This window comes from Hylaeus anthracinus, unplaced genomic scaffold (genome assembly GCF_026225885.1).
Source record: "Hylaeus anthracinus isolate JK02 unplaced genomic scaffold, UHH_iyHylAnth1.0_haploid 12001, whole genome shotgun sequence".
NCBI classification, from domain to species: domain Eukaryota; kingdom Metazoa; phylum Arthropoda; class Insecta; order Hymenoptera; family Colletidae; genus Hylaeus; species Hylaeus anthracinus.
Genome location: NW_026534348.1, coordinates 836,650 through 859,379, shown reverse-complemented (window position 1 = coordinate 859,379; position 22,730 = coordinate 836,650). Strand labels below are relative to the sequence as shown.

Here is a 22,730-nt window from a genome sequence, read left to right as displayed (position 1 = left end):
TAGTGTCGTGTCAAACTATTGGTCAATTGATGACGTGTACGACGCCGACGCTAGACGCCAAGTATAGTGGTGTCGACGTTTCACTTGATTTGTTTGAAGTGAATCAATCAGAATAATCGAACACCAACGACGTGTTACAAGACTGCTCCAATAACAGTGAATTCTTGCGATGGAAGTTCGACGCAGGCGAACAAGGACGCAGGATAACAAGCAAGTGCAAAGCGCCAAGTTTGATTATGAACATATCCCTGGCAATTGTGTCGAAAGCATTCAACAAGATGAGGTGAAGAATTAATTTAAAATTAGCAGAAGAACACGTTATATTTAATATCATTTTAAATCTTCTTCGATGTTTATATCTTTGTGTTTCATTCGATATTTCCATTATGCCGATTCGAACAGATGCTCAATATTTAATTTTAGCATTTGCCATCTGTAACTCTTTTTTTTTTTTATTTCATTACATTTATATGTACGCATATATCGATGTGTTGTGTTCGCACAAATTATACTACTGTTAACATGTTCATAATTTTTTTAAATAGACGGATAAAGAAATTGCTTCGTACACGTTTGAGAAATCTGAGATGAAAAAACAATTGGCGAACACAGGAGCGCGAATACGGATTAAAATAAGTCTCGAGGTCGATATCATTTCGCTTATTTTGTTGTTAGCTGGGATTATTACTCGGCTTTATCGCTTAGAAGAACCACGAAGTATAGTGTAAGTTACTTTAATATTAAGGACAAGCTTTGAGTTGAATAATTGATAATTTAATAATTCCTTGAAACAGATTCGACGAATTGCACTACGGAAAATACGTGGGGCTCTACATGAAGAGAACGTTTTTTTTCGATTCACATCCTCCTCTAGGAAAACAGCTTATTTCCGCAGCTGCGTATTTAGCGGGTTTTGATGGACAATTCAAATTTGATAGAATAGGAAGTCCATATGCGGATGCTGTTCCATTGTTCGCATTACGATTAATACCTGCGTTATGCGGCAGCCTTTTAATTCCAACAGCTTATCACTTAATTTTAGAATTAGGTCTAAAACAGTGGACTGCTACATTAGCGGGAATATTACTATTACTTGGTAATTAATTATACGTATCATATTTTTTCATCAATATATTTTACTAGTATAATTGAAAATATACATTATTCTTCTACTTATCAAATAAAATAGAATCCAAATGCGGCTAATAAGTAATACAAGTTGAGATTAAAATTTTCTATAAATCTTAATCTCAAGTTGTATTGCTTCATATGACCAAGTATTTTACTTTATCAGTGTACTCACGGTTTTCATTTGATATAATTTTGTTAATATTTCAGACAATGCTCTTTTAACACAATCCAGGTTTATCTTGATGGAAAGTATTTTAATGCAATTTTCATTGCTTGGGTTGATATGTATTATGAAATTTAGAAAAGTAATGGATCAACCAACAAATTTATTTTGGTGGATATGGCTGACTTTGGGTATTGCAAGCCTAACATGTGCATTATGGTATAGCTTTTAAAGTATTATGCGATTAGGATAAGTAAACTTATTGCGGTAAATTTTAAAAGATTTTCTTTTCAGTGTAAAGTATGTTGGATTGTATTCATTAACTCTTGCTATATCATTAATTGTTTATGATTACTGGACTTTAATACCAAGGAAGACTTTATCTAGCACAGTATTATGTATTCATCTAGTAATGAGAATGTTTGTAATATTGGGCGTTATTTGTACCATTTATTTGACTGTATTTTATATACACTTGTCTATACTTTCTAAAGCTGGACCACATGATGCGGTAATGACAAGTGCATTCCAAGCAAGTTTAGATGGTGGTCTTGCTAGCATTACAAAAGGCCAACCTTTAGAAGTAACGCATGGGTCTCAAATAACTTTAAGACACACATATGGCAGAGCTTGCTGGCTTCATAGTCACAATCATATGTATCCACTAAGATATCCAGACAATAGAGGCAGTTCGCATCAGCAACAAGTTACATGTTACTCTTTTAAAGATGTCAACAATTGGTGGATTGTGAAGAAGCCAGAGAGAAATGATTTAGTTGTTACAAAACCTTGTGAACCAATAAAACATGGAGATGTGATACAATTAGTGCATGGAATTACAAGTAGAGCATTAAATTCACACGATGTTGCAGCTCCAATGACACCTCAGAGTCAAGAAGTTTCTTGTTACATTGATTATAATGTATCTATGCCTGCTCAAAATCTTTGGAAAGTAGAAATTACTAATAAGGATAATGTTGGTATTGTTTGGCATGCGATTCAAAGCCAAGTGCGTTTAATACATGTAAATACAGACTATGCTTTGAAATTTAGTGGAAGACAATTGCCTGATTGGGGTTTTAATCAGCATGAAGTAGTGGCAGATAAATTTGTGGATCAAACAGATTCCATATGGAACGTTGAAGAACATAGGTACACTAAAAATGAAGATCAAAAACAAAGAGAGAGAGAATTAATCAATGCTGAAATGATTCCATTACAAGCTACCACTTTGAGTTTTTGGGAGAAGTTTGTAGAATTACAAATAAAAATGCTCTTCAGTGGTCAAGAAGGACAGAATAGTCACATGTATTCCAGTGATCCTTTAGATTGGCCTCTAATGTCTAGAGGAATTGCATATTGGGTTTCAAATGATAGTAATGTAAGTATATATTTGCACAAATCTTCGAGTTTCGTAATATTTGTTGATATTTAATATTTTCATTTTTTATCACAGGCTCAAGTACATCTTTTAGGAAATATAGTAATTTGGTACTCTGGAACAGTCTGTATACTCATATATATATTATTATTAATATTTTATATGTTACGTAGAAGACGAATGTGTTTCGATATCGCGTACAAGGAATGGAACAAATTTTCTAATATTGGAAGCACATTATTAACTGGATACTTGTTACATTTCTTGCCCTTCTTTTTTGTTGAAAGAACTCTTTTTCTTCATCATTATTTACCGGCATTCATTTTTAAACTATTACTCACAGTCGCAACAATTGAACATCTATACTACTTAATTACGTATGTTGGCACATCAATATACACAATTCTTTCTATTAATTAAGTAGAAAAAATTCATGAATACTTTTCTTTATACTTTCAGAACTCGATATCAACAGAAACTGTCATTACGTATAGTAAAATGTAGTATTTTCATATGGTTATTATCCATTACTTATGTATTTAAGAAATTTACTGTGCTCAGTTATGGAACAACACATTTAAGCGCCAAGGAAGTTTTAAAACTGAGATGGCGGGATACATGGGATTTCATTGTACATAAAACGTGAAGGAATTATTAAAGCTAAAATATTTTCTTTCAAATAAATATTTACAATATATTGTTAGTTACTTGTACCGAAGAACTTGTCTTGAGGTATATTAATTACATCACGATGGTAAGAAATATGTATCTTGTATGTTATGATGCACAAATTTTAGTAACTATTGGACACAATTCACACGATTGAAATACAAGTACAGTTGACATAGATTTATTATTTTTTGTACTGTAAAATATGTAGTTACTTATATAGACTGATTACATTTTAAAATCTATTTGTTAATTATTATATTCGTTTATATACGTAATACACAAAATCAAGCACAAAATCTGTAACATTTATGATAGTTATATATTAATGTGTAATATAAAATTTATATAGTTTATTAAAAATTTGTATCTTTAAAATTTATTTTTAAAAAGAGCCCAATAAATCAAATGTGATAGACAAACATTTTGTATCTTACATTTGCATTTTTATACATCAAAAACAAATATTTCATATGTATCTTAGGACATGGGTATAAAATTAAACAAAACATAACAGATGAATAGTGAATGGTATATGATATGTGATAAATAGATAATTACATTTTTGTATAGTAACAAAAATCATTAGAAACTATAAATAATTGTAATGAAAATAAATTTAGAGGGAGAAACAGAAGTACATATGATACTAATATGCAATGTAACTTTTAATAAAGATAGTTAAATTGTAAAATTCAAGTTTTTTGTTTGTATTGCAAACGTTAATATTTTTATATAAATTAAAAAAATTTGTTTTATACAGGGCTGACTTTCACTACAACTATAACCGACGAGTATAATTTTGTACAGTTCTTAAATTTAATTTGAAATTTTTTATAAAGGATAGCACCGTGACTGATATAGTTCAAAAAATAAAATAATGCGCTAATATAATGTACAATAAAGTAGACTTTCGTCTTATCACAAATTTATATGTATGGTTCTGATTGTTGTGTAAAAATTATAGATCGAATGAGACCATCTCGCACACTATCGACTTCTTGGCCAATACCAAATGAGAACAATACAGTATCACAGGTCATACTTTGAGTACAGACTCCCATTGGGTACCAACCAACTTTGTTAAAAACAACTCCAACTCGATAAACCTATAGTTGAAAAAGAAACAGGAATAACTTGCAAAACTATTTCAAAATTACTATTCTATGTACTATTTGAACATATACCTTATTTTTTTGAATGTAAATAGGTCGATTAAATGTAATTTCCACAAGAGTATTAGTATTTACTTTTGTCGTAAAATGTGTGTACGTTAAACGAGCACCGTCGGAATCAAGTAGATGAGCATATAAAATTTCAGTGTATGATGTAGCAAGACTCAAAACATGGTTCATATTGTTACCCTGTAATAAGTAGATAATATGCAGCAATTAATATCAACTAAAATCCAATTAAAGGACGAATAATGATAAAACTGATTTTTGGCTCTGCGTTTTTTCTCTACTGTCCAATGGTCTTTATCTTTTCGTTTATAACAAAGGAGCCAAAAGAGTCAAAAACCATTCTTTTCAATATTTATTTTTTAATTCTGATATATGCACTTACTCCAACAGGTATTTGTGTAGGTACTTGTACACCTAATATACAAATATTTTTATCTACACTGAAGGTAACAGATGAGTCTAATACATTTGTATTGAGACAGTCTATTTCTTCAAGTACTGATCTCAGGCAGTACTTTGGACTCTCTCGTCTATTGTCCTTGAGTACAACCGCTGGTATATTGTTCTCTCTTAATTGTCCATGACGAAAATAAGTATTGGGCTCATAGTAATGTGGACCCCCTAATCGAAAATAACTCTAAGAAAAAAAATTTCATGTGGAGTACCAAAACACAATATCCAACTTATGAATACTTGTGTAACTTACTTCAGTTTGAGATGGTATTCGAGTTTCTACTGCCCTAACTCTGCGGTCCATATTAGTTGAAAATCCTTCAGGCATAGGTGCTTTATTTCCTGTACACAATATATTCATAAGAATTGCAAAAGCTTCATCTTTGGTAAGTAATAATGACATTCCTGGCCCTTCCGCAAATTCTTGAGGGGTTAAACTTAAAAATCTAATTTTCAATAAAGCATTTCCAATTACAGATTTTAAAGACTTTCTGTCATTGACATCAAGTGATTTCCTTGCACACTCAGCTTTTGCCCAACATTCTACAGCATAAAATAATTCAATTTCAGAGTTTATTTGTAAATTTTCTTGTTCTAAAACTGTTAAAAGTGTTCCTAATTCAACATCTTTCCAACTAGTCTCTTTTAGAACTTCGTTTGTTTTCGTGCAAATAATTTGGAGACATTTTTCCATAAGCACAGGTTCCTCGAATAACTTGGCAAATTCATAAGCTCTGCAGGCTTTTTTTGGTGACAAATCAGACCATAGATATTTTGTACATTTCTCTACCAGCGAAGGAAGCATATATTTTTTGGCACAATAACATAATTCACAACCTAACTCAAAAGAACCCAAATCAACTCGGTCTGTGTATATATATTCTAGCAGAGCTTTAAAGGCTTCTGGTTGAACATCCGGAATTGGTATAGGATCATTTTTCTCTGCCATGCCACCAAAGAACATTGCTTCAAAGACAGGGCTAGACATAGCCAAAAACAACTTGTGGCCCTTTAGTGTTTGTTGATGAGGTTCTTGCCCAACGATAAAATTGCAATCCGACCATTGTCCTGTCTCCAATAGATATTGACCACGTTCAGAGATCTTTTGTTTGCTGATCTGCCAATCACACGGCAGACCCATTTCCACAGATTTTTAGTATAAAATCAACTTAAATCCACAGTTACACGATGATCAAAATTGCGATGACAAAGAAAATGAATAGAAGACGCCAATCCTTTAAAATGCAAGGCTTTCATAGAAAAATATGTAGAAGAAGAACGTATTGTAAATGAAGATTTAAATATCTGATGAATAATATATTGACGAATTGAGCATAATGACTACATGTACATACCTATCTCTATGCGATACGTGTTATCGCTATAAATACAAAATATGACATAAACGATGCCAAAAAAAATACGTAGAACGAGTCAATGAGCATCAAAATACGCGCGGGAAAACTAAGTATTTTTCTAATATTACAGAACCGTATAGCGCACTGCACGAGTTTCGATTGCGTAGTTCACTCAGAGTTCCACTTCTAAAGATGATTTTTCAATTACTTAAAGAAATAGCGAGTAACAAGCAGATAGTAGAAATGTAGATTGGTAGATACCCGCATCTCGCTTAGTGTGTGAAATGCTACGCCATTTTGGTTATTCTTGCACTCCATTACACACAAACCTGAAGAACGGTACAGAACAGAAAGTATTATTATGGTAAAGAAGAGTCAAGTCCAAATTACGGGGGTAAGTGACCTCTGAAATGACCTTTAGCCATTTTGCTTTGGTCAACTATAATGCTTGAAACGCGGCAATATTTAAATGTACATCTTTCACATGACATAAAGAAAAGTAAATATGTATAATACTTTCACAGCCAATAAATAAAACAATTTTATTTGAAAAATGTCTTCTACTTCATCTCAACGCGTCCATAGATCTTATATCAATATCAAAATAATCCAATCTAGTATATTAGCGAAAAAGTTAATTATTACTATGTACTTGTTATAGTCTTCGAGTTGCGTGGATTAAAGATACGCTCTTGCATTCCCATTTATGTCCTTATACATATTCTATTGTACATGTATCGATTCAAATTCAAAGTTTTCGTTTTTCTCATTTTTTTTTCATAAGCTTATTTACTTCGATTATTTGTTGAAACTATAATTGTATGCCAAATGTATTTCGGAATAAATTGGCATTCCTTCAAGCGTCGGTTTGAATTAACGCGCTGTTGGATATTTTAAATTTTTCCCCAAAAATGAATACAGCAAAAAATAGCTTTCTATAGTCTTGGATAAACTCATATAATAATAGAAAAGGTATTTATCTAGGCGAATAATTGATACAGGTTGGCGCCACTAGTTGACCAAAGTAAGATGGCTGATGGATCTCTGTAGGTTGATTTTCCTTCCATCTGTCGTTACAACTCCACGACAGTATGCATCGTCCTTCAGGTCCGTGCCATTACATCGTTTTTCCGAAGTCGTTGATGCTCCGTCTCCGTCTCAAACCACTTTAATGTAGTTTTTGGTAATACGCGCGGTACATTCTAAGCTTGATCTGATGCAAATAAATGTACATACATGGAGAAAGGGTGATTTATATGTTGCTAATTTCGAAACAAAACGGACATTCAAACGGTGGATACAGTGCAAATAACTAAAATATCCTTGAAGATGCTAATAAATTCTAAACTGGAATAATGTGAGATTTCGTCTGTCTGGAATAAATGTCAGTTTTCTACAGTATAGATTAAGGATTCTTCGTGGTCGTTGTAGATGAATCGAAACACGAACTGAACGATTTAAGTTTTCCGCGGATTTTTCATTGGTTTTGATGACCGTTGTGAATTTTCCCAATGGCGCATGCACGGCTCAGCTGTGTGCAATCGCAACCAATTTACGTAGAAACATAATGTATTTTATAGTATTTTTATCCAATTAGACGGAGTACTGGACACGGTATTCGTGATATTAGGTACGTTAAAGTGGATTTTCTTCTGACATTAATTAACCGATTATGGAAAGATACGGGATCCGTAGGAAATCTTTTGTGACGGGTTCAGAAGCACCTGCATGGGATCCACCTTAGCTCTACGAGCTTCCTGACAGACTTCTTCGACTTGTCAGTTTGTGGATTTTTTATTTTCTATTTAAATATCAACATGCAGAAAGATTCTTCAGCTTTGATTTTTTTTTATAGTTCCCGTGACTCGCAATCTCGCTATACAAATTCTTTCCACGAAAGTGACAAAACGAGTTTCTATAGTTTTGTTTGCGACTAGATATTCAATTTAAAGTGAAAACTAGATAATAAATATTACTCGAGAGATTCTATTTTTTAAAATAGTTCGTTAATTATTGTTTCTTAACGATCGTTCTTTATACACAAATTCTTTTAAATTATCATATATTGTGTTTTGTAATGTTCAACAATTTTTTTTGTACTTATCAAGTATAATTTCGTTTTGTTCGGTTTATTCCATTTTTTTTTCTTAATAAAAAGCGAAAATGAAAGCAACAGTTTTATTCAACTTTCACTGTAAGATTTTTATTATAATGTTGTTTAGCTTCTTTCATACTTCAAAATTGTTTTTATTTCTATAACATATCAAGTAATACAAACATATGTTACAAATTAGTAGTATAATTAGTTTACATTTATCATAAACAAAACATGTATATTGTCTTTGGTGATTACCATGTATTAAAACACTTGTGTATTTTATCTTGACTTTATAAAACGATATGGCAATGACCATACTTTTGATTTTATGAAATACTTGTTTAATATTGTAGTTTATAAATATGTAACCAATGTAAATATTTCTGTGGCAGAAGTTAATATGATTGGTATTCTTTTGTTGTTTTAGGAAACATGGACTGTCCATCCAGTATTGCAACAATGCATAAATTGTGCTTGCATTGCATGTAGCCATTTGTTTTGCATTGCTTTTGATGCATGAGGAGGAACAACTCATTTTTGAGGCAAATTATTCCTAGCTTCTAATAGGAGAAATGGATGCAGTACGAGATGAGGACAGGCGCAGGCGCCTGAGGGTGCTGGAGGAACGTATAAAAGATCCGAGAAGTGTTACAAATATTGATTGCTTATTGGATACAGTCCAAGCTCTAGTGGCAGATTGTGAGCATCCTAGTGTAAAACGTATGAAAAATATAGAAGCATATATGAATAGATGTAAGTATTTAATATGTTTCATGAATCTAAAAAATGTTCATGTCAAATACTCTTTTGAATGTCAAAACTACAAAGCGATAACAGTTTTGATTCTTCATTAATAAAGCTTATACTTTTAGTAAAAGTATTCTTGGTAATGAATTTTTGAATCTGAACATGTTATATAAAATTGGATTACACTACTTTTAACTGGTTAATGGTACTTTGCAATGCAAAGCAAAAATTTGAATACATTTGCTGAGCTAATCTGATGACAACATAGATTTTCTAAGAACAAGTGCTTAGGAAATAATTGTTTATGCTTTCAGATGACTCAGTAGCCCAGGATATTTGTAAAATGCGAATGCGTATGGATGACTTCACTCTGATAAAAGTGATAGGTCGTGGGGCATTTGGGGAAGTACAGTTGGTACGTCACAAGTCTACGCAAAAAGTATATGCTATGAAGTTACTCAGTAAATTTGAAATGGTAAGAAATATATATGTATTTTTAATAACGATTTGAGCCTTTATATATTTCCTGTCTCACGATCTCCCGTTTTTTTTCTTTTTTAGATTAAACGATCGGATTCAGCTTTTTTTTGGGAAGAACGTGATATAATGGCACATGCCAATTCCCAATGGATAGTTCAACTTCATTTTGCGTTTCAAGATCAAAAGTATCTTTATATGGTGATGGACTATATGCCAGGTGGTGATTTAGTAAATTTAATGTCGAACTATGATGTGCCAGAAAAATGGGCAAAATTTTATTGCGCGGAAGTGGTGCTTGCGGTAGATGCGATACACCTTATGGGATTTGTTCACAGAGATGTAAAGCCAGATAATATGTTACTTGATAAGCATGGTCATTTAAAACTTGCAGATTTTGGCACTTGTATGAGAATGGATGCTGTATGTATAGTTTTTTATATTATCCTCTGCTAAATTTATGAAGTAAAATATTATGAATTTATAAAACTATTTAATTGTTGTACTGTTTAGGATGGACTTGTTCGGTCTGATACAGCAGTAGGTACACCTGATTATATATCACCTGAAGTGCTTCAGTCTCAAGGTGGTGAAGGTGTATATGGAAGGGAATGTGATTGGTGGTCAGTTGGCGTGTTTTTGTATGAAATGCTCGTTGGTGATGGTCCTTTTTATGCAGATTCATTAGTTGAAACATATTCAAAGATTATGGATCATAGAAATTCGTTACACTTTCCTCAAGAAGTTGATATTTCTCATTCTGCCAAGAATTTGATACGCGGTTTTCTTACGGATAGAACTAAGCGTTTGGGAAGAAATGGCGTAGATGAAATAAAAAGTCATCATTTTTTCAAAAATGATCAGTGGACTTTTGAAAATTTACGCGAATGCGTGCCGCCAGTGGTACCAGAACTTTCTGGTGATGATGATACCAGTAATTTTGATGACGTTGATAAGGAAGATGGTCCAGAGGAAAGTTTTCCAGTACCCAAAGCATTTTCTGGAAATCATCTACCATTTATTGGTTTCACATATTCAGGAGATTATCAGTTAATGGCTGCTAGTGGCAAAGAATCGGTAGATGGATTAGAGAATCATATCAATAATGGTACAACTGATGATATTAAAATTTCTCAATTAGAAAATTTATTGGACCGAGAAAAAAGGCAAGTAGAGTCCTTGGAGTCGAGACAAAAAGCTTTGACGACCCAGTTAGAAGCTATGACACGTCGGGAAACTGAATTACGAGAAGAAATAGGTAGAGCGGACAAAGAATTGACTTTGTTGAGACATAATTACAAAGAAGCACAACGTAGGGTAGAACATGAAACAGATTTGCGCAGGAAGGCAGAGTCGTTATTTGTAGAATTAAAGAAGAAGTTTGACGAAGAGCAGACGAAAAGAGCACGCGATGCGAGCAATTCGCAACAAACTTCTGAACGTGTCACAACATTAGAAAAACAAATTAAAGAAATGCAATCAAAATTGGAAAGAGAAACGGAAGCCGTAACGAGGTTACGGAAACAAGCTACAGAGATTACCGTGGCTCGTCAAGCTGCAGAACAAATGGCAAACGAGTTGCAGGTAGCGAGAGCACAGTTGCAGGCGCAACGAGATAACTTGCAACAGGAAGTGGCAACACTACAAGTGTGTATTTATATTAATATGATTTTAGATTTCTTAGTCGGATCGAACATTTTATCGTGTTTGTACTAGAATGTTTTTGATTTTTCTACTTGAGTAATTTTGAATAAATTTGAAAAAATCTAGAAGAATTACGTTTCCTAGAAGACGATTTTATTTTTATATATGTATTCTTTCATAGGGGCAATTATCAAAAGAGCGTAGTTCGCGGTCGCAAGCATCGTCTTTAACAGTTGAATTGGAAAACCGTCTTTCTGCTCTTCATCTTGAACTCGAGCATAGCCGCGAGAAAGAAGAAAAAGCTATCATGGATAATAGACAATTAACTGAAAGAATTTCGGCATTGGAAAAAGAAGCTGCTAGTTTGACTCTTGAGTTGAAAGCTGCACAAGCTAGGTATAATCAAGAAGTGGTGGCTCATCAAGAGACAGAACGTTTGCGTATATTATCAAAAGAGGAAGCTAATTTGGAAGTTGTTAAAGGTAAATTGATTAAATTTTAAATTAAATACTAGTAATATTATATGGTTGACAAGTTGCACATTTTTACTTTAATATGCATAACAGGGCGAAAGAATAAAACGTTTGAAGGTAATGTACACTAATTCTTATAAATTCATGTTTTATTGTGCCAGTTTTGTGAATTTGTTCCGAGTAACTACAATAGGATATTATAATTCTTCTTTTCCTTTTTCATGTAAAGTACAATATTACAATATATCTAAATACTGTTAAATAATTACATCAATTTTACATGTTACAAAGACCCTGATTTTTGCAAATTATGTTGCATTCATGTACGTACATATCATACAGTTACATCACAGTTTTATTTCTATATCATTTCATCACTAATTGTAATGTTTTAAATTTCCTGCTAACCGTGATAAATGGTATTTCTGTTTACGTATGTACAATACTGTACTTGAGTTTCTAAACTTTATATCAATTAATCATTAAAGAGGCAGTAATTATACTCATGTATTAATGTGATGTTAACAGCACTACAAGCAAAACTAAACGAGGAGAAAAGTGGAAGGCAACGTGCTGAACTGCTTGCACAAGAAAAGGAACGGCAAACCTCTATGCTTTCCGTGGATTATCGTCAGATACAACAGCGATTACAGAAACTGGAGGGTGAGCATAGGCAAGAGGTAGAAAAGGTAAAAGTATTACAGGGTCAGGTAGAACAGGAACAGCAGAAAAGAAACGTTCTGCAGACTGAATTGGCACAGCAGTCATCCGAAGCAGGACGACTACGTGCCAGGGAACAGCAGTTAGTTGGCGAGGTTGCTCAGCTGAGAGAAGCCAAACGACAAATAGAAGAAGAATTACATCACTTGAAAACTCAAAGAAACGTGGATCAATTACAAACAAAGGAATTACAAGAGCAGTTAGAAGCAGAAGCATACTTTTCGGCAAGTTTGCACTTTAAATTACTCTTCTTGAGGAGATTATCGTTTTACTTCGATATCGTTATAATTGATTGTTTTTTGTTATCCACAGACTCTTTATAAAACACAGACACAAGAACTTCGAGAAGAGCTTGAGGAAAAAATACGGTTACAGCAAGAATTGGAAGAAGAACGCAGTTCTTTAGTTCATCAGTTACAATTATCGTTAGCTAGAGGAGACAGTGAAGCTTTAGCAAGATCAATAGCCGAAGAAACTGTAGCAGACCTTGAAAAAGAACGAACAATGAAAGAGTTGGAATATAAAGATGGAGTAGCCAAACATCATCAAGAATTAAATACTAAGGAACAAATGATAAATCGACTTAAAGACAGCGAAGTTGAACTTAAGAAGAATGTCGATCAGTACTTTAAGGAAAAGGATGATTTAAGTAAACGGCTTAAAGAATTGCAAGACCAACTTACTAAAGCACAATCTAATGCTGAAGAAATAGAAAAACTCAGTAGTAAACTGAAGACTGAGCAACTATTGAAACAACAAGCGGTTAATAAATTAGCAGAGATCATGAACAGGAAAGACTTATCTTCGAGTGGTAAGACTAAGAACAAAGCATCCGCAGCAGATTTAAGAAAGAAAGAGAAAGATTACAGACGTTTGCAACAGGAGCTTACCCAAGAGAGGGAAAAATACGGACAGCTGGCAGCTAAATGGCAAAAGGATTTGCAAGATTTACAAGTAAATAAAATACTAACATCTATAATCTTTCCATATAATCACTCACTTTTTTTTTAACGTTAACCTATTCGTACAGGCTCAATTGGTAGAAGAAAATCAATCGAAACTGAGGTTACAAATGGAGCTTGACTCGAAGGATTCAGAGATAGAAACGCTGCAAATGAAGATCGCGTCGTTGAATTCGGAAACTGCTAGTGTTTCATCCGTAGAGAATGACGGGGAAGATTCTGTTTTATCGGAACACGGTACGTTGAGATTGGAAGGCTGGTTAAATGTGCCAAATAAACAAAACATTAAAAGGCACGGGTGGAAGAAGCAATACGTCGTTGTCTCTTCGAAGAAGATAATATTTTACAATAGCGAAAACGATAAATTAAATGCCGATCCAGTTTTAATATTGGATCTAAATAAAGTCTTCCACGTTAGATCTGTTACTCAGGGTGATGTCATCCGAGCCGATGCCAAAGATATTCCGAGAATTTTCCAGGTAAACAGCACGTACGATAATAAATATTCTGTTTATCAAAAACGTGAGCTCAACCGTATCCTTTTTCCGTGTACAGTTATTGTATGCGGGTGAAGGTGAAGCAAGGCGTCCTGGCGACGAAGGAAACACACTGCCCGGAGTAGAACTGCCACAACTAACGGATAAACCAGGCACACAATCGTTAAAAGGCCACGAATTTGTTTCAATATCGTATCACATGCCGACAACTTGTGAGGTATGCTCGAAACAACTGTGGCATATGTTTCGACCGCCACCAGCTCTCGAGTGTCGAAGTAAGTACGAAAACATAAGTCATTTATTATTTGTGTTGAACATTTTCAAACAACCGTTTATTGTTACCTTCAAAACTATCAATATAGAAAAGTCTTAATAGAAAAACATTTTAAATTAATACGTTACACATAGGGTGTCGCATAAAAGTGCATAAAGAGCATTTGGACAAGAAGGAAGATGCCATAGCGCCGTGTAAATTGCACTATGATCCAAATAGCGCCCGTGAACTATTAATTCTGGCTGGTAGTCCTGATGAGCAGAAGTACTGGGTCACAAGACTGTCTAGACGTGTACAAAAATGTGGCTACAAGGCGAACTCGCACGTCGATGGCACGGGGCAGCGTGTCTCGCCAAGGTAGCGTAGCCGTGCGAATCAACGTAACCGGAGACTAAGTAGCTCTCTTGTATTGTGGCATCGCATGATTGGGTGTAGCGAGGTTAGAGCCGTTTGATTTTTCTTGCTCTTCCGTTTCCTTACATAGAATCGACGCTCGATCTTTTTTATTCTACATTAGAACACAAAAGCAGGCACGATACTTAGTACATTTAGTAGGGCTGAAATTTTCCACGTTTTTAACTTGTGCCTATTAAAGAAAAACCATTAATTTAATTAACTATAGTCGCAGGCGATTAACAATTAATTTCAACAATCGATTGAGGTTAATCACGGTCAATTTTAACGACTAAATTTTTAAACGCATCACGTAATCGATTAGTTGGTTGAGAACAATTAGTCTATTAATACCTAACCCTACTATTTTATTTGTGCCAAACTAAACTGATTACTGCTCTATTCGAATCGAATCGAGTACGTATTGAATCTAATAAATAATTACTTCCTCATTGGATCTATGTTCAGGCTTCCCTTATAAACATACTACTACTTACAAGAACAAAGAATAGGAAAAAAGTACAATTGCTAATTATATTTTTAATGTAACCATTTGAAATTTACAATTTTTTTACTGGAAATTTAAAAAATGTTAGGTAAACTTACACAACGACACGCGTGTTGACTGTCCCGCTCAAGCAACTGAGAATTTTAAATTTATTCTCTATGTTGAAATTGTAAATAAATGTAACCGGTAATATTAATCGACATTTTTCCATTACAATTGAGTTTTTTGCTGCTGAGTTTTGTTTGATTTCGCTTAAAAATCGGTTGCTATGTTGCTACCCGATAAGTGCTGACACTTATTTAATACTACAAAAATGTTATTTCATTAAATAACGACTTTAATTTTTAATAAATTTAGTTGAATCTACAAATTTTACGTTCGAAAGTTTCAATGATGTAAACGATAGTACGAGCAGTAATTAATCGATATTTGTTCCTTCTGGTGTTTAAAATGAGTTTCACAATCTGTCATAGTGAGTTTGTATATCTTTTCGTGTGTTGTTTTTTCATATCAGTAAATTGCATGTTAACAGATAAGCAACATGTTTCTATATTATGCACGATAAACATCAAATTTCATAGCAATCAAATTTGATTTACAAGGATTACTTTTAATCGTATACCCATGTAGTGTAATTATAAAACAAACGTTCCTTTTTTATGCCTGTTTTAGGATATTATGATAGAATAATAATCCTTATACTTAACAATTCAGAGCAAACAAAAGTAATCCCTGTAAACTTACGTAGGAATCAGAAAGTTATAAATTTCGATGCTTTTTGTTATTAAAATGGGGCTATTAAAATCTATTTCTACACTTTCGATAGATGAGAACAGCTGTTGCGCATTTGAAGCTTATCTTTTTGCATTAGTTCGTACTCATGACGTTTTGATGTTACTTGCGATCAAACGAGCTGCACAATTATTTCTCATAACGTGACGCGTTGTATCGATAGCGATTTATTATTTTTCAGGGAGTCTACGAGATCTACCTTGAAGCCATATTTATCGGTGCAACAACGATCCGCCACTCTGCCAGCAAATGCCAGCATGGGCAAGTGACCTTAGCTAGCATCGACAATACCTGGTTGGAATTCGTTACTTCGACATCCTTCCTAACGATCAGTTGAGAGAGTACATTAGATTAGTTGCTCGATCACATCGGTACGATCGAGATGTAAGTGCGTGGATACTTTGCGGAGTTCCAGTAACGTCGACAAACCTTGAACTTAAATTTCGTATGTCTCAACCCTCTAATGTACGAATTTTATTTTATCTTCCAGAGAACAGGTTATTTCTTGGTTATTTATATAATCATGATTCAATCTAACAACAAGTGGCCGAATATGCAGAGTTATTAGATGTCTCTAACATAAACCTCATTGAATTTTACATTGTGCAATGGAGGGTTAAAGACATCTAGTCCAATTTGAATTAGAAGAGTACTCGTATCGATTGTTGTCCGCAGCTAGTTTGTTAGTCGCATCGTACACGAATTTTATCTATAGGATGTTCGTATTATTATAATTAGATAGGCCACCTAGGAACTATTTTCGCTACATCGTTTGGTTATTCTGTCATGCATGGTGAAAAAGTGAGAGTTGTCATTGGTGTTATTTACGATTAGAGAAGTGACCTTGAGCAACTGATCGAGTGTGACGGCATTTAGTATCCAGGATTTTTTATAAGCGATATAAAACGAAAATTCAAGGGAAAAGTTTTCGTTATTCTTTGTAGGGAATGCGTTGGTTTAAATCAATCTTCAAAATTAACAGTAAATTTCAATCATGACGGTGACCTTATAGCGGCATATGTCATTGAATTCATCTTGACAGCCGCTTTCAAATAACATGAGGAAAGACGGAGCTTTCCATTAAACAAAATTATTCAGATCGCCTTCATAATTCGTAATTTATTATCAGCTCTGAAAGTTGACTTAAATCCTTATCTTACTGTTTAATTTCTAAGTGTGCGTGCCATAATCAGGCGCTGAATCATTTCACGCGCCAGTACAAACCTCCAATTTGCCTTTGCTAATCGATTAGAAGAATATAGAAAATGCGACAGAGCAAGTTTGAAAAATAATTCTCTTAAAGAACGTGAAATATTAAGCAATAATGTAGAGTATAATTACTTGTACTACGAGTATGACTTGTCTTTTCGGCCTCTTATACGGACCACATGTCTGACTCTTGAAATTGTCAGACAAGAGATTGTGTCAGTGACTCTCAACTTTTTCAAGCTCACGGCATAGTTTAGAAGATTTTTAATATTTTTAGGATCACGGTACTGTTTAGAAAAGGAGACTAGACACAGGCATTAATTGTGAATAATTATAGCAATATAATAATGCTTCACGTTCATTTAGTACAAGTGATAAATGTTTTAATAATCTTTATCATGCCAATTCAATATTTAAACGTATTACATATCCTATGCTTTTTAAACAGGAAGGATAAAAAGCGTTGAAATATTAATTTGGCATGATGAAAACTATTAAAATAACCATTAATCGTAGTAACAATTTAAACAAACTAAAACATTTGCAAATGCTAAGCCATCCTATCGTTTATAAAAAAAAAATACCAAAATACGTAGATCGCAGATAGTTCATTATTCAGTGAATAATGTCACTGTCGTGAATCATTGTTTGCTCCTTTACTATATGTATACATCAAAAATTAAGAGATTAATACATAGCTATAGGAGTATATATATAATCGGACCCCGATTGCAAAAAATAGCGAAAGCTTTTTCTCTTGCTTTTTCTTTTTTCTTAACAATTGTTTCCATAGAAACGCGTGTCGACATTTATGAGAGTGCTGATAATACGAACATCCGGTATACGATATAGAAACTCGATCGATATAAGATGTTGTAAAAGTTAGGAAGGAAGTTAGGCGATTTTAACGAGCGGAAGCGTGCAGCTGTTATTTACAAGTCGTTGATAATAATATTTACAAACGAGCATAGGGGTCGTAATAAATTAAGAACGTGGCCCGTGTTCCTCGGACTTGCCGGACTGCACGTATAATCGCGTGTTTGTCGATAATCCGCTAGCGTTCCCAGGATCACCATGTTGTTTTATAATTGTCATTTTTCCATGAGAGGATGGGTCGAGTTTTTGTAGTGATTTTTTTCGTAGACGCTTAAATATGATTTTCCCTTTGTACATATACATTCGCAACAACTGTTTTCACTCGATAGTGGCTCGTTCGTTATTCCTGGAACGATTCTATAGAAAGGACGGACTTTTTAATCCTTTGGGTGCTTCGTGAACTGTTACGAGCGTTCTGTCGATAACCTGCGGCCTGTGGACGCCTACAAGCGTTCTGCAAGCGAACGTCGAGACATGCTCTTTTTAGCAGTATTTTTGAGTAGAGACATGAGTTACAGCAATGTGGTGATCGGCGTCTTTACCAAAAATACTCCTGTATGCAAATTTCACATAACTCTGAAGACAAGTCTGGAACGATTCCTTGCAGTCGTTTAAACTCTAGACAACCAGCATTGACAGGGTTACAGAGAAACGTCGATCGCGCTCCAATGGTTTGCTCGGTTGACGGTTATTTGAACGCGTGCTTTGGAAACACCTAATATTGTGTATTTACTACGCCAGATCGATAGTATTATTATTTTTATACGTTTCAAGATTAAAGTATGTAAAGTGTCGCGTTGAGAGGGTCGACTCTACTGGGTCCTCGTAATGCGTGGATCGGTGTAAGCGTAGAACGCCGAATATTGAAAGTATTTTACCGTGAATTTACTAATGGGAGATATTAATCGAGCTTCGAAACTCTCGGGAGTTTGAAATTCCTTTGATACACTCGGAACCGTCCGAACAAAGAAACTCTTTGTAGTTGATAGTAACATTTTATTTGCTGTGAATTTATTTATAGGCTTTTCAGATCCAGTAATTATCTGCTGAAATTTATTAATTGTATATTTGGGTCCTTTCAAGGGTTAAATGACACCAGATACGTGAATAACCCAGAATAACTCGGTAGATAGGTCTGAGTCCCTGTTTGTTTCCAAAAATTAAGCATTGTAAGTAGACAACCAACAACACAGTCAAGAAATTCCAAGAGGTAACCATTGGAATTAAAAAGCCTGTACATAGGCTCTCCGTGGATAAAGTTTCGATATCAATTATGAAGAACCTGGTTGTGAAGGCCTAAAATATCTAAAAGAAACTTTTGTCTACGTACTTTCACACTTTTAGGCAATTCTTTACTTTTCTTTCATTTCTTCCACGCTTTTAAATTCCTTCTCTTTTCGAGCGTTTTATGTTTGCCACTTAGAAGACTTTCAGAATGTTCGCAGGCTCGACGGGTTTGTTAATTTTGTACATTGTAAATCTTTGTCCATCATATTGCCATGTTATTCGTAGAACGCAACCGCGTGACGGGACGCGAAGATAATGGATGGGTCGTAGAATGGTGAACGCTAAAGGAACAGTGCCACGAACGAGCTTGATTGTATAGTAGAGATAATATTTACAGTTGTAACTTAAGAATTTTTAATACGATGTACGATATTCGCTATTATCTTGGAAAGTGGAAACGCGCATAATCGAGAGGCTTAGGGTGTTTTGTTGTCGGTGCCGAGTGAGTTTCGCGATCGTTAATGGCATTGGATAAAAAAAAAAAAAAAAAAAAAAAAATAAAAAAAAGAAGAAGAAGTAAAGGAAAAGCAAATTGTAACGAGCGTAGAGAACGTATTACTAATTCGTCGTCGCCGCTTGTGTTCTTACCATGGTACCTCAGGCGACGTTGTAGACCACGTTTGCTATGGGACGAGCGGTAAAAATTAATGAAATTTCTCGTCGGCTGTTAACTCGTCCCCTCTGTGTAGGTCGCTACGTGTTCCCGCGTTAAACGTCTTTTTAAATGGTGCTCCCCTCCGCAGTCTCTACCATAGGGTGGGCCCAACGGGTCTCAGACTTACACGAAAAATATTGTTGTCATAATCAGTTCATGATTTAGCGATACTAAATTTTTGGTACAAAGAGCGATATCATTGCGGTTTGTCCAGAATTTGCTAGTCAGATAGAAAATTGGGCATAATTCTACTTACTTAATAGGTAACGAATGAGCGCGTCTGCATAGGAATTTATTTGTAATATTTATCTGGTTGAACCGTTACAAAGGCAAAGTTTCACTCGACCAATGTGAAATATCATTTGATAGTTTAAAGCGAAGATAGTTAAAGTAAAGAATTCTTTAAAAATTTTGAAGTACTAGCTTTTGAAATTACAACTTTTAAGATTAGCAAAATTTTATCGATGAGATCAAGAAACAGATAAGGGATGAAACGCAACAGAACCGTTCTTTCTACCAAAAATGTTACTTATTGCTTCCTCCAAAAGATTCTGTTTTAACCTGAGGGCCTCGATTCAGGTCACTTTTTTCCTTTGGTTCTCGAGGAAAGGGAGCTTCCGTAAGCTAAAAGGAAGCTCGTTACGCGCGTGACGTCGTATTCGTTGGTTTAATAGACAAGTTGCGAGAGCTAGATGCACGAATCGATCATGATTAAATAGGAACACCATTTCCACTACTGCCCCGTGCCTTCTTCCCCCCGTGTGGACTTTTCCCGGCGGCGGGCTGAAAAATTAAATTGACAATGCGAGATAACGAAAGAGACAGAAGCAAGAAGAAGCGAAAGAACTTGTTAGAGCATATTTTATTATTGTTTAGTTATTTACAATCTGTATATTATTAATTAATATTACGATTAAAGTATTTTGTAGATAATTAACGCGAGTCTAGACGTTTCCACCATCGCCGAATTAATGAATTGAATGTTACGTCGTCGGATACCACAGATCTCGCGATGATCTCTTCTATCCGACGATCCTCTCCTGCACGAAGGGGCCTCGATCGATATTTTATCGTCTTTATATATTTATAATGCTAACGGTAAGACAATACACAAAACAGAGCCCAACGCTCGACTGCCATTTTTCTTTCCTTTTTTCATTTTATTTTTTAATGCAACGAACGCACCCATCCCGAGGACCTGTTACAGATTATTGTACAAGTACAAAAGGCCTCATGCCAGACATGTCAAACTAATTTTGACCCTAGTGATTAATTTTTCATCTTGACACCGTGTACAATTAATTTACGAGAGTCGAAAGTAAACGTTAGATATGAAGATGCTCGTTAATAAATGAAAATGAGTTGTATAACGTCGGGGCGTTTATTACCTTAACGTTTCGGGCTTCGATAAGTTTGAAGAAACCATTTAGGTAATTTGTTTATAGATATTTAAGTCGGAATTCTTTGAAAGATTTTTTTTTAGTTGTAACATAAGTTATTACACAACATCACAAGCAATGTAGAAATGAAAAGAAAATAATTCCTATAAAACTAAATATTTCTAACTTTTTATTTTAAAAATATGGAAGTATATTAAAAAGACAATTTAACAACACTTGGTATCGTTTTTTAGTCACCAAAGCACCAAAGTTTGGTAAACAATTTTGAACTGATTCTTTTCAAAATTAGGGGAAGAGTTTAGAATTTATTTTGCTGGTCTGTACTGCGGGAACATGCATTTCATGTGAATATATATTTTAAAACGTAAGTATGCAAGTATATCCAAATGGCAAAATATGTGTTTCACAATGGATAATAAAAATTGAACTATTTAATAAAAGAAATTATTATAAAATTCTGAATTATAATTAAATAATACAATTAATGAATTATATGTTTCACAATGGACGATTAACAATACAATAGAAGAAATGTTACTAATAAATTGCTTGTTGGTTTCACTCGTTGTCTGTTATTTATATAATACTAGCCTTCGTTTTAAAATTTTTAAACTAACACAGTTTCTCTTGTGGGTTCTCGGTATTTTCGCTCAAATCAATATCCATCTAGCGGTAAACAGGCCGAACTAATTTTCGGAGTATGGTCAGCGCCTCTATCGGGAAAACGCCCAAGTTTGTCCTCGAATAGTTCTTATTTTCACCTCTAGATAACGCTACTTACACTGGTTTTTTTTACCGACACTATCGGTACATTACCATCATGTCGGTAATTACCATCTAAAAGCGCCATCTAGCGGTGAAAAAAGGAACCACCAAGGACAAACTTGAGCGTTTTCCCGATAGAGGCGCTGACCATACTCCGAAAATTAGTTCGGTATGTTCACCGGTAGATGGCGGCACCAATTTCCCGCGGGAAATTTGAATTTCTTTTTATTTAAAGTTCGTTAGAAGCATTTGTAGGTACTATTGAGTAGTTTAGGGGTCTTTTTGTATGTCCGTCTTTTGTTTCATGTCCATCGGTCTGTATTAAAGGTGTTACGACTATTCATAGCTGATAAAACGGCAAGTTGACTATGACTGTCATAATGAGTGCGCTTTCAATAAAACGACGATATCTCCTAAACAATAAATGTAAATTGATTACTGTAAAGAACACGATTTCATCGTGTATAGAAGATTGATGTTTCTACACCTAAACCTTCCGCAAGAAATGCTTTATAAAAGAGTGAAAATCGCATTAAACAGACATACGGTTACCAGGGACTTTATTTTATATTGTGGAGTGATTTTGTTCATCTCTATCGTGCGATGTTGGCTTC

At 34.3% G+C, this 22,730-nt stretch overlaps 3 protein-coding genes across 9 annotated transcripts; 2 read left to right on the top strand and 1 right to left on the bottom strand.

Moving 5' to 3' along the window:
- The first annotated feature begins 142 nt into the window (after nucleotides 1-142).
- Nucleotides 143-3,707, top strand: LOC128891094 (protein O-mannosyltransferase 1). The gene is made up of 7 exons (XM_054150296.1): nucleotides 143-283; nucleotides 546-724; nucleotides 795-1,096; nucleotides 1,339-1,513; nucleotides 1,589-2,675; nucleotides 2,751-3,052; nucleotides 3,135-3,707. The coding sequence occupies exons 1-7, from the start codon at nucleotides 170-172 to the stop codon at nucleotides 3,319-3,321; spliced, it is 2,346 nt and encodes a 781-aa protein (XP_054006271.1). The 5' UTR covers nucleotides 143-169; the 3' UTR covers nucleotides 3,322-3,707.
- On the bottom strand, nucleotides 3,504-6,753 carry LOC128891102 (BTB/POZ domain-containing protein 2-like). Its single transcript, XM_054150309.1, has 6 exons — nucleotides 6,601-6,753; nucleotides 6,337-6,525; nucleotides 5,235-6,216; nucleotides 4,911-5,165; nucleotides 4,532-4,708; nucleotides 3,504-4,453 (listed from the first exon to the last, which is right to left on the bottom strand). Exons 3-6 carry the CDS (start codon nucleotides 6,120-6,122, stop codon nucleotides 4,274-4,276), a joined length of 1,500 nt encoding a protein of 499 aa, XP_054006284.1. The 5' UTR covers nucleotides 6,123-6,216; nucleotides 6,337-6,525; nucleotides 6,601-6,753; the 3' UTR covers nucleotides 3,504-4,273.
- Nucleotides 6,754-7,262: 509 nt separating this feature from the next.
- Nucleotides 7,263-21,912, top strand: LOC128891086 (rho-associated protein kinase 2). 7 transcript variants are annotated; one of them, XM_054150279.1, is made up of 14 exons: nucleotides 7,453-7,969; nucleotides 8,865-9,190; nucleotides 9,499-9,659; nucleotides 9,746-10,084; nucleotides 10,175-11,308; nucleotides 11,487-11,787; nucleotides 11,872-11,895; nucleotides 12,316-12,467; nucleotides 12,525-12,722; nucleotides 12,811-13,452; nucleotides 13,529-13,939; nucleotides 14,016-14,232; nucleotides 14,366-14,588; nucleotides 16,106-21,912. In XM_054150279.1, exons 2-14 carry the CDS (start codon nucleotides 9,010-9,012, stop codon nucleotides 16,191-16,193), a joined length of 4,071 nt encoding a protein of 1,356 aa, XP_054006254.1. In that variant the 5' UTR covers nucleotides 7,453-7,969; nucleotides 8,865-9,009; the 3' UTR covers nucleotides 16,194-21,912. The 7 variants fall into 7 exon arrangements, 5 of the variants coding, with proteins under 5 accessions (XP_054006252.1, XP_054006254.1, XP_054006250.1 ...); XM_054150277.1 differs by lacking the exon at nucleotides 7,453-7,969 and adding an exon at nucleotides 7,263-7,446 and having other exon boundaries at nucleotides 12,316-12,722; XR_008460741.1 differs by having other exon boundaries at nucleotides 12,316-12,722; nucleotides 14,366-14,670.
- Nucleotides 21,913-22,730: the final 818 nt, after the last annotated feature.

Coding starts and splice junctions, on each gene's coding strand:
- LOC128891094 (XM_054150296.1), top strand. CDS start 170: ATGGAAGTTCGACGCAGGCGAACAAGGACGCAGGATAACAAGCAAGTG. Junction 284..545: donor AAAGCATTCAACAAGATGAG/GTGAAGAATTAA, acceptor TTTTTTAAATAG/ACGGATAAAGAAATTGCTTC. Junction 3,053..3,134: donor CATCTATACTACTTAATTAC/GTATGTTGGCAC, acceptor TTATACTTTCAG/AACTCGATATCAACAGAAAC.
- LOC128891102 (XM_054150309.1), bottom strand. CDS start 6,122: ATGGGTCTGCCGTGTGATTGGCAGATCAGCAAACAAAAGATCTCTGAA. Junction 5,166..5,234: donor GAATACCATCTCAAACTGAA/GTAAGTTACACA, acceptor TTTTTTTCTTAG/AGTTATTTTCGATTAGGGGG. Junction 4,709..4,910: donor CTACACAAATACCTGTTGGA/GTAAGTGCATAT, acceptor TACTTATTACAG/GGTAACAATATGAACCATGT.
- LOC128891086 (XM_054150277.1), top strand. CDS start 9,010: ATGGATGCAGTACGAGATGAGGACAGGCGCAGGCGCCTGAGGGTGCTG. Junction 9,660..9,745: donor TACTCAGTAAATTTGAAATG/GTAAGAAATATA, acceptor TTTCTTTTTTAG/ATTAAACGATCGGATTCAGC. Junction 13,940..14,015: donor ATATTCCGAGAATTTTCCAG/GTAAACAGCACG, acceptor TTCCGTGTACAG/TTATTGTATGCGGGTGAAGG.